The 14,915-nt window shown below is 38.9% G+C and overlaps 1 protein-coding gene across 13 annotated transcripts in view; it reads left to right on the forward strand.

Moving 5' to 3' along the window:
* The window catches only part of PTPRM (protein tyrosine phosphatase receptor type M), a 725,043-nt gene that overhangs the window by 642,194 nt on the left and 67,934 nt on the right, over positions 1 to 14,915 (forward strand). For all 13 annotated transcript variants that reach the window (XM_059724225.1, XM_059724226.1, XM_014606664.3 and 10 more), the window contains 2 exons: positions 8,100 to 8,176; positions 12,172 to 12,208. In XM_059724225.1, the coding sequence (XP_059580208.1) occupies positions 8,100 to 8,176; positions 12,172 to 12,208 (114 nt within the window). The remainder of the gene's footprint in view (positions 1 to 8,099; positions 8,177 to 12,171; positions 12,209 to 14,915) is intronic.

Raw genomic sequence — 14,915 nt, forward strand, 5'->3', positions numbered from 1 at the left:
GACTGCGATGAAAGTGGCTTGATTATTGTATTGCAAAACATGTTGGGAGTAAATGGCACTTATTTATAGAAGAGATGGAGTCTGCTAGTGAAAATGATGAGCATGTTGTAGAACATTAAAGCATTTCCTTGTTTTGAATGTTTATATGGGTGGATTCCTTTAAAGATTCCTTAATGGGTTTCTTTTGGGAGAATGTAGCAATTTATTGAGGCTCATATAATTATTATTTAGGGATAAAATACTAATCGTGCAGATACGACCTGGTTTTCAAGAACAGATTGTTTATCTGCCTCTTCTTCCTTTACAAAATAGAATCTCTAATCTTGTGACAATAGTTTCACATTTTAGTCGAGGTTTAGCTGCGTCAGCCATCTCTCTTAATGTCGTGTTCTAAGCAGCCTGTCAGTTTGGCTGCCCTCGGTTGGAGTAAGTAGAAGACTAATAGCACTGCATATCTGAGGTAATGAAGTGATGAGTAGCAAAGGGAAAACAAGTATAAGATATTAGATACACAAATCAATTGCAATTACAAGTAATATTGAAGGCTGTCCAAGAGGGCAAATGTTACTTTGATCGTTTGGATCGCAATTTACTTTTAATACGGCATCAATATTTAGCAAAGGGAGAGTGCTGGATGGAGTTGTTATCGATAAAGCATACTATTTATGTGGCAGTAAGAACTTAGAATAATATGAGCTACGGCAGCCAGCCATTTTAGTAAAGGACAACATTTTTAAAGCATCTCCAAGGTGGTCCCCACACATTTGTCATACGTTAATTGATTATGGGCAAATACTATTATGGCTAATTGTCTAATTATTTGGTGTTGAAGGGTGCTGTCCACACAAATGGGGGCATGAGTTAAAATTTGGGGTAAAAATAATTACAAAAGTAAACTATTAAAATTGGGACATAGTGGTAGAGTTCTTAGGGCATACTGCTCTGACACCAGAAGGTGTAAGTACAAAGCCACACTCTGGCTCTATGACAAAGACTGCCCACCTTTGACTCAGCTGTAAATGGGTGCCTGGTCATTTGGGCTGCAGACTCAAAGGCAGCTGGACAGGATGCTAGTCACAGGGCTAGGGCTCCCTCATGTGCCATTGGTTATAGAGACTGGTGTTCCTTAACTGTTTTAGCCCGGTGGGTTGTTAGGCTTGAGTAGACTTTTAATTTGACTTTTGAAAATGTGTCCCCAGAGTATTGTTAAAATATTAACCTCAGCTATGAAGGCATTTCAATAATTTCTATTTCTGTACTGTATTTAAGATATTAAAGGCATTGCAGATGACTTAGAGACTACTAGTCCTAGGGATATTTTGCAGTGAAACGTGTTTTTAGAAAGTGAGTTTAAGTTAGGGTTTTTCCATCCATTTATTCTCTCTGTTTAAATCCCCCAAGATGCCATTGTCACACTACAGCTTTTAGTCGATACTGCTCTGTAAGGGAATTAAAGGAACAGCAGAAAGCTGCCAGCACAGCAGGAGCTTCTCAAAGTAGCAAGCCACATTACATTACCCAAGTGATGGGAATTTAATTGGGTACAAGCATGCCCCAGCCACAATGGAAAGGTGGCTACAGCAACTTGTGAGCTACTTCATCAGCAAGCTAAATGCTGACCACAATCCAATTACGCACGCATAATGTATTCCTTCCTTATTAGGTACGGACACCTTTTTATGCTGTTTTCTCATTAAGGACTAAAAGGGTTTTGAAACTGTGAAATGAACCTTTTGTCTGAAAATGGATTTTTGTCTGTATTAGTCATATAGGGGTTATGTGTGGGTTTTCATAATATCCATTTGTTGGTCCCTTAAGAATGATCTGTTCTCTACAATTTTTTTCATGCTAGTGCTTCATGAGAAAAGAATATAAATCAAGACTTTGAAAGGAACAAAATATTTTAGGTGCCCAGCTTAAGATGCTTTTGTAGGGCCTTGTTTTCGGAGAGCAGATGCTTGTTTTTTTCTGAAAATAAGTTCCCTTTAAGGTGTCTGATACTGGGCACCACAAAAGATGGGTCACTCAAAAGTCACTGTAAATAAAATTGCCCGTAGACTAGCATAGAGAGGGAAAAGGAGCGGGGAGAATTAAATGCTTATCTCCATATCTACAAAGAAAAACAAGTTTCAATAGAAGTAATTTTGAAGGTTTAAGTGGTTGATGGTGTGATCAGTGTAAAATTAGGTTTGATATTAAAAGAAAGGATGACTCCCTACAGACTAACAATGAAGCAACTAGTTAACAGCAGGAGAAGGGTAAAGTAAAATCTTTAAAAATACAGAGAAATTGCCTAAAGGCTATTTAAAAACAAAGTGCCAGAGGCACATATTGTTTGTGTATCTCTTGAATCCAAAACATGTGTGATTAAATATGCACATGCTTTTATTTTTTCCCCTGATTTGATAAAGAATTAATTAATATTTAGAAAATGTGCCCCCAAACCTAAACCATCACCTGGGATTTTCAGGGAAATAGGTATACAAACACCACTAAAAGTAAATGGGGGTTGGACATCCCTCTTCCTGTGGGTCTTATGGAGTTTGTCCACATCGCGGACTGGAAGACAGAATTCTACTAGGTAAGATGCCCATACCAGATAACAGGGACCAATGGATATTATGAGGAACTCTTAGCTAAATACATAAAACCAAATTTTTAATTCTTGTAATGTGAAGCAGCTATATGCATAACTGTGAAGACCAGTAGCATTGGAGGGAATGAAGTAGGCAGAATTTATGAAATAACAGAGAGGTTGCAAGATGTTTAGAATTGGTCATTAACAGGCTTTATCACCTGATATGTAGCAAATACCAAAGACATTTATATTGTTACGATATTTTTATGGAAATTTGGAAATCTGAGTGTGGCCTTTGTAGAGATTGAAATGAGTAAATCATACAGTAACTTGTAAATCTCAAGTGAATATCATCATTAGAATGGCTGGTTTCATGTAGAGTTTTTTTGAAGAAAGTTATATGTGACCTCACAGAGATACAGAAGCTGATATCCAATATATAGCCAGTCCAACTCTTGCTGAGGCCACTAAGAATTCAGCGCATTCCGTGAGAATTGGATCAGGTCCAAAAACCATAAAAACGACTGCTTGAAGATTGCAAAGTTGCTAATATATTGGGGTTTTTTTAAGTAAGATAGAGCCTGGGATTTAAAGGCCTGTGAGCCTCACCTCTGTTCTAAAAAACTGATTAATAGCTTAATTAAATACAGAATAGTATAGCAGTTGGATACTTGTAACCTAATAGGGTGAAATAAGTTTGGCTTCTGGAAGGAAAGAATAATGTCTTTGTAAATTGTTAGAGGTCTTTGAAAAAGTTAATAATGAGGCTGAAAAGGATGACCTAGTAATCATAATGGATTTGAATATTTCACAGTCTTTTGATAAGCTCCCTTTTACAGACTGTTAGTTAAAATAACCAGTGGAAGGAACAAATGTATAAAAATGAGTTTGGTAGTAATCAGCTATAGGGAAGCCTGGGTTGGAATTGGGTTTGGCTTTATTTAATGTAGTGGGGGTAGCAAGTCTTGAAGGAGAGAGCATAACGACAACCCATGAAAGCAAGTGCTTTGAAGGAATTCTTGCTCCACTGGTGGGAAGAGAAATAAGGCATTGCCCATTTACTACCCACTCTCCTACCCTTCCTTTCTCTCTCATTAGCCATAGATAGGAAAGAAATACTGCATATCCAGGTTCTTAGTCTCCTTCCCAGACCATAGACTTACAATCCAAACAAGTCCTACTGGGTGGTAGGGTTGTGCCCTACTTTCCAAAGGAGTTGCATTATTTCTTTAAATAAGCAACCAACAACAAGAGAGAATCTAGAGGAACTGTAACAGGTACTTAAACAAGCAACCACATCACAGTGACCACCCAATAGAACTAAAGGCATATAACACAGGGTAAAAAGAAAAATTACTAAATGAAGTGGATCAGCTGTGCAATGGTGTGTCTTAGCGCAGCTGATCTAATCATTTGGGTGAAACAGATGTTGACCATGGTCCCACAGGGTCAGGGTCCCTGATGCCTCTGAGTGTGGCTGGGGCCCAGTCATGTGGAACAAGACTCAGAGGATGACTCTGCAAACAGGGGAAACCCAGGTTTCCTGACTAGCAGAGTCACACCCAGGGAATCTTCAGGTACACTGCTGCATTTGGGGAAACCCTAGAAATCCCTATTTGCAGAGATGCATCCCAAGTCAGATTCCCTGGGTGTGCATCTCTGCCAACGAGAAAACCCCAGGTTTCCCAAGCTACCCCAGGTTTCTCCATTTGCAGAGATGCAGCTGGGAAATCCAACTTGGGGTGTATTTCTGCAAACAGGAGAACCTAGTCAGGTGCTACCAGGGCTTCAGAGGACTGATACTGCATCCCCTGGGAATGGGCTGTCCACGCTTTCCCACCTTAAAGCAAACAGGTGTCCACTGCAAAATAGCAGCACAAATGTATACTGTTTATGTTGTGGCAACAAATTTTGGCCACTTGTGGTGCAACAAGGGATGTCTGTTTGGTTGGCCTTTGTGCCACCATAAGCATGTTTTATGGTGGCATAAGGCCAATGTCTATTCCAGACATATTGAGTCAGCCCAGAAGCAGCACTCAGTAATTATAGACAGGTAACTAATTAGCTCACACTGCCAATAAACCAAAACAACAGAAATGCCCCTTTCTACCACTGCCGAAGCTCATCTATTTCTCCAAGCATTGTTAAACAAACACCTTTTGCAGCATGCTCAAAAAGCCATTATATTTGGACTATTCTCAATCAAAAGGATCAGCAGATTTCAGATTCACAAGCCCCTTATAGAGAATGCCCTACTGGCTGCTCCCTGTCTTTTATAACAGGGGAATCCAGCTTAAGCACCTTGCTTGTTGCAGCTGTGACCACATGGAGAGTGAGGTGAGCCATAGCACAATTTAACTCTCAGTGATTTGGAAGGACAAGCGATAAGTAAACTGTTGAGACTTGTCGATGGCATGGCAGGTGTTTGAACCAAATATAGAGGACTTCAATGAAGCAAAATTCATTGAAAATCCATTAGTTGTTATTTGTTTGATGTTGGTTTTTGTTTCTTTCCTTTTCTTGTATATTTAATTAAGGAGCACAGAATTTTACTCAAGGTTAGAAAAATCAATAGAAGGTTTGATAATCACTAGATGCATTGAACAAATGGATCACAGGAAATTCAGCTTGGATAAATGCAAGAGAATGCAAAATAGGAACAATAATCTTGACTGCTTACATAAACTGCTAAACTCTGAATTTGCTGAGTTGTCTGAGGAAAATGCCTGAGGATGTCTTCTAGTATGCAGCATTTGTTTTAAAAAAGAAAGAACAACCAAGTGCACATGGAAGAGCAAAATAAAACCATACAGAAAATATAAATTATTAAACGATGGCCATGTTATGTCAAATGTTAGTTACCATTCTTTAAGAAAAATATTTCTGAGACTCATGAAGTCTACCAAAGAGCATTGTAGAACTTGCATATGTTGAAGTGGATGCAAAAAAAGATATTAGTTAGCCCTAAAAGAACAAGAACATGGGAGACACCCACTAGTAGTTATGAAAAATTATGAAGAATATAATGGGAAAAATAAAAAAGCTTCCTATTTTTCACTCTGTTCCACAATAAAAGGAACAAGGGAATATTCAAGGGTAGAATGTACTCCTGATCTGGAAAGTAACTGTAAGTATTGCATTTTTTTTACTCAAGAGATCCACCAGTTCAGTGTAATCAAAGTCATATTTGCTTACTTTAAGAATGAACAGGATATGTTTACTGGCATGTTTGTACTGGCATCTGCCTTTCCTTTAGATTAAGCCAGTAAGGCTGAGAGGGGGATAATGGTGCGTGGGTAGCTCAGTGTCTCCATATGTAGGCTAGGGACAGACATTACACATAAACTGGTTTAAGTGATCAGAAACTGATTTAAACCTGTAACAGGGTATAGGTTTGCGGGTATGTGGGGTGTGGGGGAGGAGTGTGTGTGTGTCTGTGCGCGTGGGATTTGTGCAGGGGTGGATAGGTGTGGTTTTGTGGGGTGTGGGTGGGTATGGGTTTCCAAGAGAAGTGGTGCTGGCTCCTACCCTGGGAGTCTTTAAGAGGAGGCTAGACGAACACCTTGCTGGGCTCGTTTGACCCCAGTATTTGTTTCTGCCATGGCAGGGGGTCGGACTTGATGATCTGCTCAGGTCCCTTCTGACCCTACCAACTATGAAACTATGAGTGTCAGTATTCTGTAGAAATTGTCTTACTGTTCATGAGGAATAAAACAGAAATCAGCTTGTACCCCTAATGTACAAACAGAATTTGTAGGGTTAACAGTTTAATCATAAAACAAACTCACATAATACAGAAATCATCGAGAGAAGTAAATGTGCAGTCCATAATGTCTTATTTGACAGTGTGAGAGGCAAGAGTTTTTTAGAGTGATATCTTTTGTTGGACCAACTGCATAGTTGAGATAGAGCGAGACAAGCTTTTGAATGCAAGATATTCTTCTTCGGGGTCACTTTTCTGAGCAGAACATAATTTTATAATTAGTAGGTGATACTCATACAATAAAGAAATCTCTGGAACTTCCCACCACTAAAGAGTAATGGTTGTATTTATAACATGATTACATGATTTTGTGACTTTCAGTAGCATTTATAATTATACATGGTAAGGTAAAGGCAATCAGATTTATGCCCTTTTTTTCCTTTTTTTATTTTTGGTCCCACTTTGTGGCCTGGGGCTGTTTCTGCCTCCCTCCGTGGAGAGAAATACAGATAAGGAGGTGGGGAGGGAGGCAGGGGAGGACCATGGGCAATTGCTCCGGTCCTCAGTGCTCTGCATGCCTGCTTGCTGCCCCTTCTCCCCCCACCTGCTGTAGCCATTTCCCTGCTGCGGGGTGGGGCAGGACAGGCTCTTGGCAAACCCTCCCCTGCCACCCAAGCCACAACCCTCCCCAGCCACTCTCCCTTCACACACTCACAGCCCCTCACAAAACCCATACCCACCCACACCCCACGCAACCACACCTATCCATCCCTGCACAAATCCCCCACACACACACACTCCTCCCCCACACCCCATATACCCATAAGCCTATACCCACCCTCCAACCCACACCCTCGTACACTGTATAAGACTTCATTTTAAGCTATTATAGTATCACTTCTATTTACACTACACAAACGCATGTAAATAAGGACAAAAATATTTTTGGAAATGAAATTAATGAATGTTGTAGTTCATGTTTGATTCTTAGAATATAATTTGGTATTTTTCTGGCTCAGAGATGGCAGAACCCCTTGCTTAAAGGAATAATTTCAGGGGGCAAAGGGAGGGACTTGTGATGGCAAAGGTCAGGGGCTAGAGGGTGGGACTTCCGGTCCCAAGATGGTAGCTAGGGGGTGGGGCAGCTGTCAAAGGGCAGGGCTACCCATGTGGCTATCAGTGGCTTGCCAAAACTTGATAAGCAGCCCTCTGCCTGAAATAATTACCCGCCCCTGTATTAATGGGTTCCAAATTGACCCTATCTGCTAGCTCTCGTGCAGGAAAGAGGCTGCCTCAGTTAAAATATTAGTTGGGGATTAATGAAGCGAAAAATAAGAGATTTTCAGTGATCCAGCAGAGGTAGACATATCTCTTCTTCAGTTGAAAAAGTCATTGAAACAAGATACAATATGAAGGGATTATTTTAAGTAGGTAGGTAGGTAGGTAAGTGAAAAGAGAGATGGTTTATCAAGCTTATTTTCTAAGTCTTGGTCTCTCTTGTCTCTTCACTAATAAGATAATGCTTTACTACCAGAGGCTATTGTAAAGCCTCTCTAATTTGTGCTCATAGCTGAGAGGACCTTTTGGCAATTGAATGCCAGTAAATACGTTAATGAAAGGCATTCTTTTTCTGTACTAGATGTTTTAGTCTCATTTGAATCCAGTATCACAAGGAATTTGGGTGTTTAAAAAGTGCAAATGATCATATTTTAACTTGCTTTAAAAAGATTCAGATTTGTATATGTCCTTATACTTTGGGCCTACTAAAAGCACAACAGGAAATTGCTTATTTATGTTTCCCTTTTGTTCCCATTTCAGATGATCATTCTCGAGTGAGACTGCAGCCCATTGAAGGAGAAACAAACTCAGACTACATCAATGGAAATTATATTGATGTAAGTATACTGGGGTAGTCAACAAAGTTAATATTATTATTCAATTAAGAGGCAGTCTGTTATTTTCACACTTTATTGATCAGTTGTACTAGATTCCACAGCTGAGCAGGATTTTGGTTGGTAAGCATTTTTGGAAAACACAGAAGAATGTGTGTAATAAAGGATAAAAAATACAATGCCAAAGATTTGCCAGTAAGAAAATGAAAACAGTCATTTCCCCAAAACAGCCATGTTTTGAAATGGAACCTTGTGAGTAATATTATCTGGCTACTTCGTCTTCTGATACTTATATGGACTAAGGAAATGTTATTTTCATTTTCTGTCAACAAGTTGGCATAAGTCCACATTTAAAAGAAAGCTGTTTGCATATTAATGTGACAAAACTCTGTAATTCCTAATGCAGTGATTTGCAATCTCTTGTCATCTCTGCACTTTTAAGTCGCCTTCAAAGTATAGTCTGCAGCTGTTAACCAGTGCTTCTAATGCAAGCAAGACATTTCATTAAATATGTAGGCTGTTTAATTATTGAAGACTGCTTCTTTGTTCATTCTGCATCATGTTAACTTAATGTTTTACATTAGAATAAATTCTTTAAGAGACAGCATGTTTTTTTGGTTGAAAGAATACACTCAAAAGTAAAATTCAGATTCATTAGGAAGTCAATGCTATATAAAGTGTGAAATCTGGAGATGACAATTTTTTGTGATTTTAGTGTTCACAAAGAGTATTAGATGTTAGAGTCCTAAAACAACTGTTTATTAAAAAGCAACCAACCCTGAATGGATTCTTCTTCAGCAGGGATGCCTTTTCATAAAGGTGTCACATGCCTGATCTGCAAGTTCAGAAATGGTTACTGGCTATGACAAGGGAATTTGGTCAATTTTTTTTCTTTATTGATAGCAGAGCAATAGACTTGCTGAAACCAAATTAAGCTACTAATTTTTTTCTTGTAAATAATCTCAAGGTTATTTGTTTATCAGGATATTTACTAGTGTGTTGAGTGGGAATCAAGTTAGACTTAGATTTCGACTCTATCCCATAGTGTTTTACACGTTTACCAAGAGGTAAAGAAAAAAAGCAGAAATATATCTGCCTAAATGTCTAACAAAACTGTGGATAAAATATATACCATTATATAAAGAAAAGCTGGCTTGTTGTTATGGAGTTAAATATGGATCCACATTCAAACTTTCCCAACATTCAAAGGAAAGGCCAGACTTTTTAAATTCTGGTTTTACTCCCAAGGTAAAATTCAGATTATGATTTTGATCCAGGTTTAAAGTTCCACAAAATATGAAGAAGGAAAACTTTGATCGTTAAAGGGTATTTATAATTGTTTCAGACCACTCTTTCCTATTTTTAGAAAAAAACGGATGGGGAGAGTAGGATTAGATGCCATCGCACTTAAAGGCAGAAATGACTTTAGGCCTGTAATTCATCACAGAAAGTGCAAAGCATGAAAGTGATGAAATGTCAACCAGGTGGTAGGAGCTAAGAAGCCAATAGGCAACAACAGTGTTTGTCTATTAGTAAGAGTATTGGATAGTGAGGATTCCATTGCAGTTTCTCCATTCCAGATGCTGTGATACCTCTCTCACATAGGTAGATTACAACAGTTGCCATGTTGTCAATAGAGCTGAGTTACAGCAAAAGACACACCTTTAAGGCTAGGGTCAGAAATTAAATATAAACCGGTATAAGTGATTGGAAGCCAGTTCAAATCTGTAACACAACAGAAGCTCAGTGTACATAAACTGTTTTCAAAATGGCCAAAATTGTTTTAAGATAAACCTGGATGGATGGATGGATGGATGGATATAGTATTAAGGCTTAACTGATTTAAGTAAAATCAGTTTATTGAACGTCCGACCCAGATCCCCTCCAGATTCAAGTTAACTCACAGTCTCCCAGCATCCCAGGATGCTTTGCACCTCCCCCACAAGGTGGGCTGGCCTTAGTCCAAGCTCTCTGCAAAGAGGCATACTTTAGTACCACCAAGCTTCTGGCCTGGGCCACTGCAGCACTGCAGATGTGTGGCTGCATTTATGGAATCAAAAGTGTTCACTTGCTTATCGTTCAATCTATGCAGTTTAGACGAACCTGCAAAGATTGAATCAATTCAGCCTCAGGCTTTTTAACTTAGCCTAATAGTGTAGGCATAAACAAAACTAGTTTAGTAAGACTTTCCCTTGACATAAATCTCTCAATTTCTGGTTTGTTAGGATGAATGGAACCAACTCCACAGATAGTAAATGGTACATGGACAGAATAATGCAACTCTGTCCAGGGCTGCACAGATACATTTCAGTTCAGGGGTGTTCAAAGTTTGCCTTGTTGGCACATAAAGGAACTGCTTCAGTAGTTCTTGTAACTTTTTCCTGTAATAACCCTTTGACCGCTTTGAAGAAACCACAAGAGTTCTTCAAGTTACTTAAGTCATTTTTATCTTATTTTACTCCCATCCTCCTAATTCTCTTTGTGCTTACAAGTGAATGTCCAATGTAAGCTGTAACTTCTTTCTTTTTTAGTGTCAGAACCTAACCATTATTTAGAGCTTTTTACTATTAATATTTTTATAACTGTTCATACTGGCTCACATGTTAAATCTCTGGCAATATTCCCATATCAGAAACATAAATATTAACACAAATTATATTGTTCCCAGTTTGCATCCCAGTAAGAGCCAATATTCAGTCCTATAAACAGTCTTTCTCAACCTATGGGTCGTGACTCAAAAGTGGGTCAGAAGAATATTTCAAAGGTTCGCAAGCTACAGCAGGGCAGAGGGTCAGCAGGAAGGCACCTGCGCCTTCCAGCAGCGGAAGAGGTCAGGGGAGAGCTGCGTGGCCAGTGTGGCAGCGCTGGGGCCAGTGCCCATGCTCATGGGGGTAGGCTGGCTGGGAGATGCTGCTTTGGGGGTGGGACAGGCCATGGATCTTTGCAAATGGGTCCCAGTAGGAAAAAGGTTGAGAACCACTGCTATAAAGAATCCATAAATTGTTAGTGTCTATAATTCACCCAACCTGAGATTAATTTACTTTTGTCTTTGCAGGAAGAAACAAAATTATTTTTGTGTTCTTTCTATTCAGATACAAACTAGTCAGAGGAAACCATTTATTCAGAGAATTTATCGCCCATGTCCTCCTTCTCTCTCCCCTCCCCCTGCTTTGTTGTTGTTGTTCTTTGCTTTTTAGGAATTATTTGCAAACAGATCACAGAGGGTACCCAAGCTAAAAGTCAGTCTAGCTGTGAGACAGGGGACTGTCATCACATTTAGTAGCATTTCACAACCCAAGTATTGGTGTTCCAGGGTTGCAAGAGCACTTGTCATTATTAGCTGCAAGTGCTCCTGGGAAGTTCATACTAATACTTTTCAAGCCAGTCAGGAAGAAGGCAGTCCCTAAACAAGCTGATAGTTTAGGGACCCTTACATTTGCCCTTTCACAGAGCAATTTGCTGTAGGTTGGAGAGAACAAAATTTTGTTATTAATATCACATTTTTATTGTCATGATATTCAGTAAGTTAGCCTGCGGTCCTAGACAGATGTGATATTTGAAGTGCTCCAAGTATCTGGAAATGTTCCACAGAGTGGCCAAAGAAGTGCTTCAAAAATGACCCTCAAAAACAGGGGAACATCTTTTCAGCACTTCCTTTTGACTTGCTTCCTGACACATTTGTACAGGCCAGCAGTCCTCTGGCATGTCTAAGTCCTCTTCTCCCTCCAACCCCTACAGCGGACAGCCAGTGACCAGTCCTGCGTGCACTTGGCTGTCCTTGTGAACCTCTGGAGGCCTGAGACACACGCTATTTTTAAGTGTTTTTGGCGGGAGGGGTTGGGGTGCACATCTGCACAGTGCCAAATTTGAAGTGCTCTGGGATTCAGAGCATTTAAAATGTATGTCTGTCTGTAGCCCTTGTGAAGTTGTATTCATACAAGCACACCCATCATGCAGAGTCTGCAGATTGGTTCACAACTTTTCTCTATTTATTTTAGGGTTATCATAGGCCAAATCACTACATTGCTACACAAGGTAGGTTTGCCTCTTTTTATATTTCTTATTGGTTAAGTGCACTGTGAGAGATTTTATGCAGAGCTATAAAAATGTGTAGGTTTGGTTTGCACTCTTTAATACTGTTTTTCAACAACACAGAATGAGTTCAAGAACTTGTTACAGCAAGCAGCTTAATATAGATTCTCCAGCTTCGAAGTGCTTAATGTAGGGTTTCCTTTACCTTTGCGTCCAGCAGTTTTGTATATAAAACTAAAAGGATATTTAATCCCAGTAACCTTACCCACAAAGGCACAAATGATTAATGAAAAAAATCCTATTCACTATCTCTGTCACTTGGGCACTTTTTGAAAATTTTAGCTGACAAGTTTTAATGTAGGACTTGAAGATGTGCTAGTTTTGCAACAATGTGAAAAGCAGATTTGATTCCTGAAAGAGGCAGGAGAGACTTTTTTTTAGCCTTCCTTCAAATGTTTGCTTATGAACAGATAGATATCTATTCCTTTCATTAATGCACAAAAGAGTTTTTCAAATTTTAACTCTCATCAAAGATGTAACTTGCCCATTTTGACACAGTTCTTATTTAACTTTTGGCCAAGATCATAGCTGGAACAGATGAGAAAGTTGTCCACTATGGATTTTGAATCATAATATGAAATGATTTGAAAGTCTCTTCTGCTGCCTTTGCTCAGAAAAAGGTATTGGATAGAATACATGTGAAAACTTGATTGCCCTTCCACTCCTGGGAGGGATACTTCTCTATAATAGGTATTCTATAATAGAGCTTCCTGAATTTGTCAGTGGATTTGCAAAAGGTGTGAGCTGCACCTGGGTAATGAATTGATTTCAGTATGTGCATAGTCTTCCAAGAGCACCTGTTAGGAAATACAGTTTCATTTCTCATTTATTGGTTAGCGTAACAAGGTGTGCATGCTGAGGACATACCATTAAGACACACTGAGCTGGTCATCTTAAATAAGGGCATTAGCATTTCCACTGCCACTTGAACAGCCTGATCTTTGCAGACCACAACCCCCAATTTTACCAGAGGCTATTTAAACCTTCCCTCTATAATGTAGTTGTCATTAGTCCCAAATGATCCGCTTCTTCATTGCAGCCTCCATTGTCTGATGTCAGTGGGGCAGGACCTTGGTTTAACTTGCTTAATCTACCACCACTGTAACCTACCCTCAGCGACCCGCATCTTCCAAACTCTCTACCAATCAACTCAGAAACAGAAACTAGGATATTCTCTGAAGATTTCCTTTTCTTGTTGTTTTTGTTTTGTTTTGTTTTGTTTTAACACGGCTTTCTCACTAAGCAACTTTAATTGTTCCATTTGTCCTTTGATTTATGGTGCTATTGATTTTATTGTTAAGTGAAAAACTGAAAACAGCTGCATTGTCATTTTGTTTACATTCCAGATTATAGTTAATCAAAGGCCCTTTCCAGGAACTGAGCTCCATTTTGTACAGGTTAATCCAGTCTATTAAAAACTATTCTGATAATGAGAAATTCTCTGAAGCCAGTTTAAATACGATTTCTTGGCACTTAAACAACAAATACTAAGTTTTTGATAACTTTACTCCCAAGGCATCTAAAGCCAACATAGATAAAAGAATTTTTGAAAAGTGACAGATGCATTAGTGAAATTTAGGGTAATTTGAATATTATTTACTATGGTTCCAATATGGCAGCAAAGAGAAATAGCAAGATGGTGAGGAGAATAAAGAAGCTGAATGCAAGTTTTCTTGCAAAATTTTAAAAAGAAGTGACTGTTCACATTTCTAGCTTTTCGAATGCCACCTTTTTGCTCTGTAATTATGCTGTGCCCCACATGATGGACTTCTGTTTAATGCATGGCACTCTTAGGTGCCTCTGCAGTTTGAATAATCATGATGATAATAGCAGTATGAAAAGATCTATCAAGAAAGAGAATTAACAAGAAAATGGACAAACAACATGATACAAATTCAGATTGTATTTGGATTTAGGTCTCAGACTGTTTATAGATGAGATTTTCAAAAATGTCTTTCCCATGAATTTAGGCATATGCTTAGTTTTATCTTAGAAGAAGTGATGAGTACTGGTCTTTGCAGACCTATTTCTTGTTCCTGGCTTTACTGCTGGGTGACTTTGGGCAAGTTCTTTCTCATCCCTGTTCCCCACTTGTAAAATGGGTGATAACACTAAGTTTTCTTGTCAAGCACATTGAGAACTAGTGCTAGAAGTGCCATATAAGAGCTGAAAGATCTTGCTGTCCAGCCTTCTTATTTCCAGCCAAGACCCTAGATACAATGTGATATCCCTTCCTGAAATATTCAACCAAAGTTATGGTCTCTATTTTTAACAGTGCTGGCAAATCATCCTGAAACTGAGCACTTCTTCTGGATTGATACATAGCCCTTATAACATAGTATAAAACAAAAAGGAAAAAAATCGTTCTCTACCTGTTTGTCATTTTTAGTTGTAAACCTGTCACTGAACATACCCAAAATTGCTCACATTCCTTTTTAAGACAGTTCCTCATAGAAACATGTAAGCACATTGATGTGACACATTTTGAGCTACGTGTGTAATTCCCCTAAGATATCTCAATCTTATGAGTCCTGTCCCCTCAACACACATTGACACACATTATTCTTTGCAAGGAAATATCATTAGACAAGTCATTTTTAAGTCTCTATTGAGTTAGCATGATTGATATTTAATTGTCCTAGTGTTCTTC

This window comes from Alligator mississippiensis, chromosome 3 (assembly GCF_030867095.1).
Source record: "Alligator mississippiensis isolate rAllMis1 chromosome 3, rAllMis1, whole genome shotgun sequence".
In the NCBI taxonomy this organism is placed as follows: Eukaryota; Metazoa; Chordata; order Crocodylia; family Alligatoridae; genus Alligator; species Alligator mississippiensis.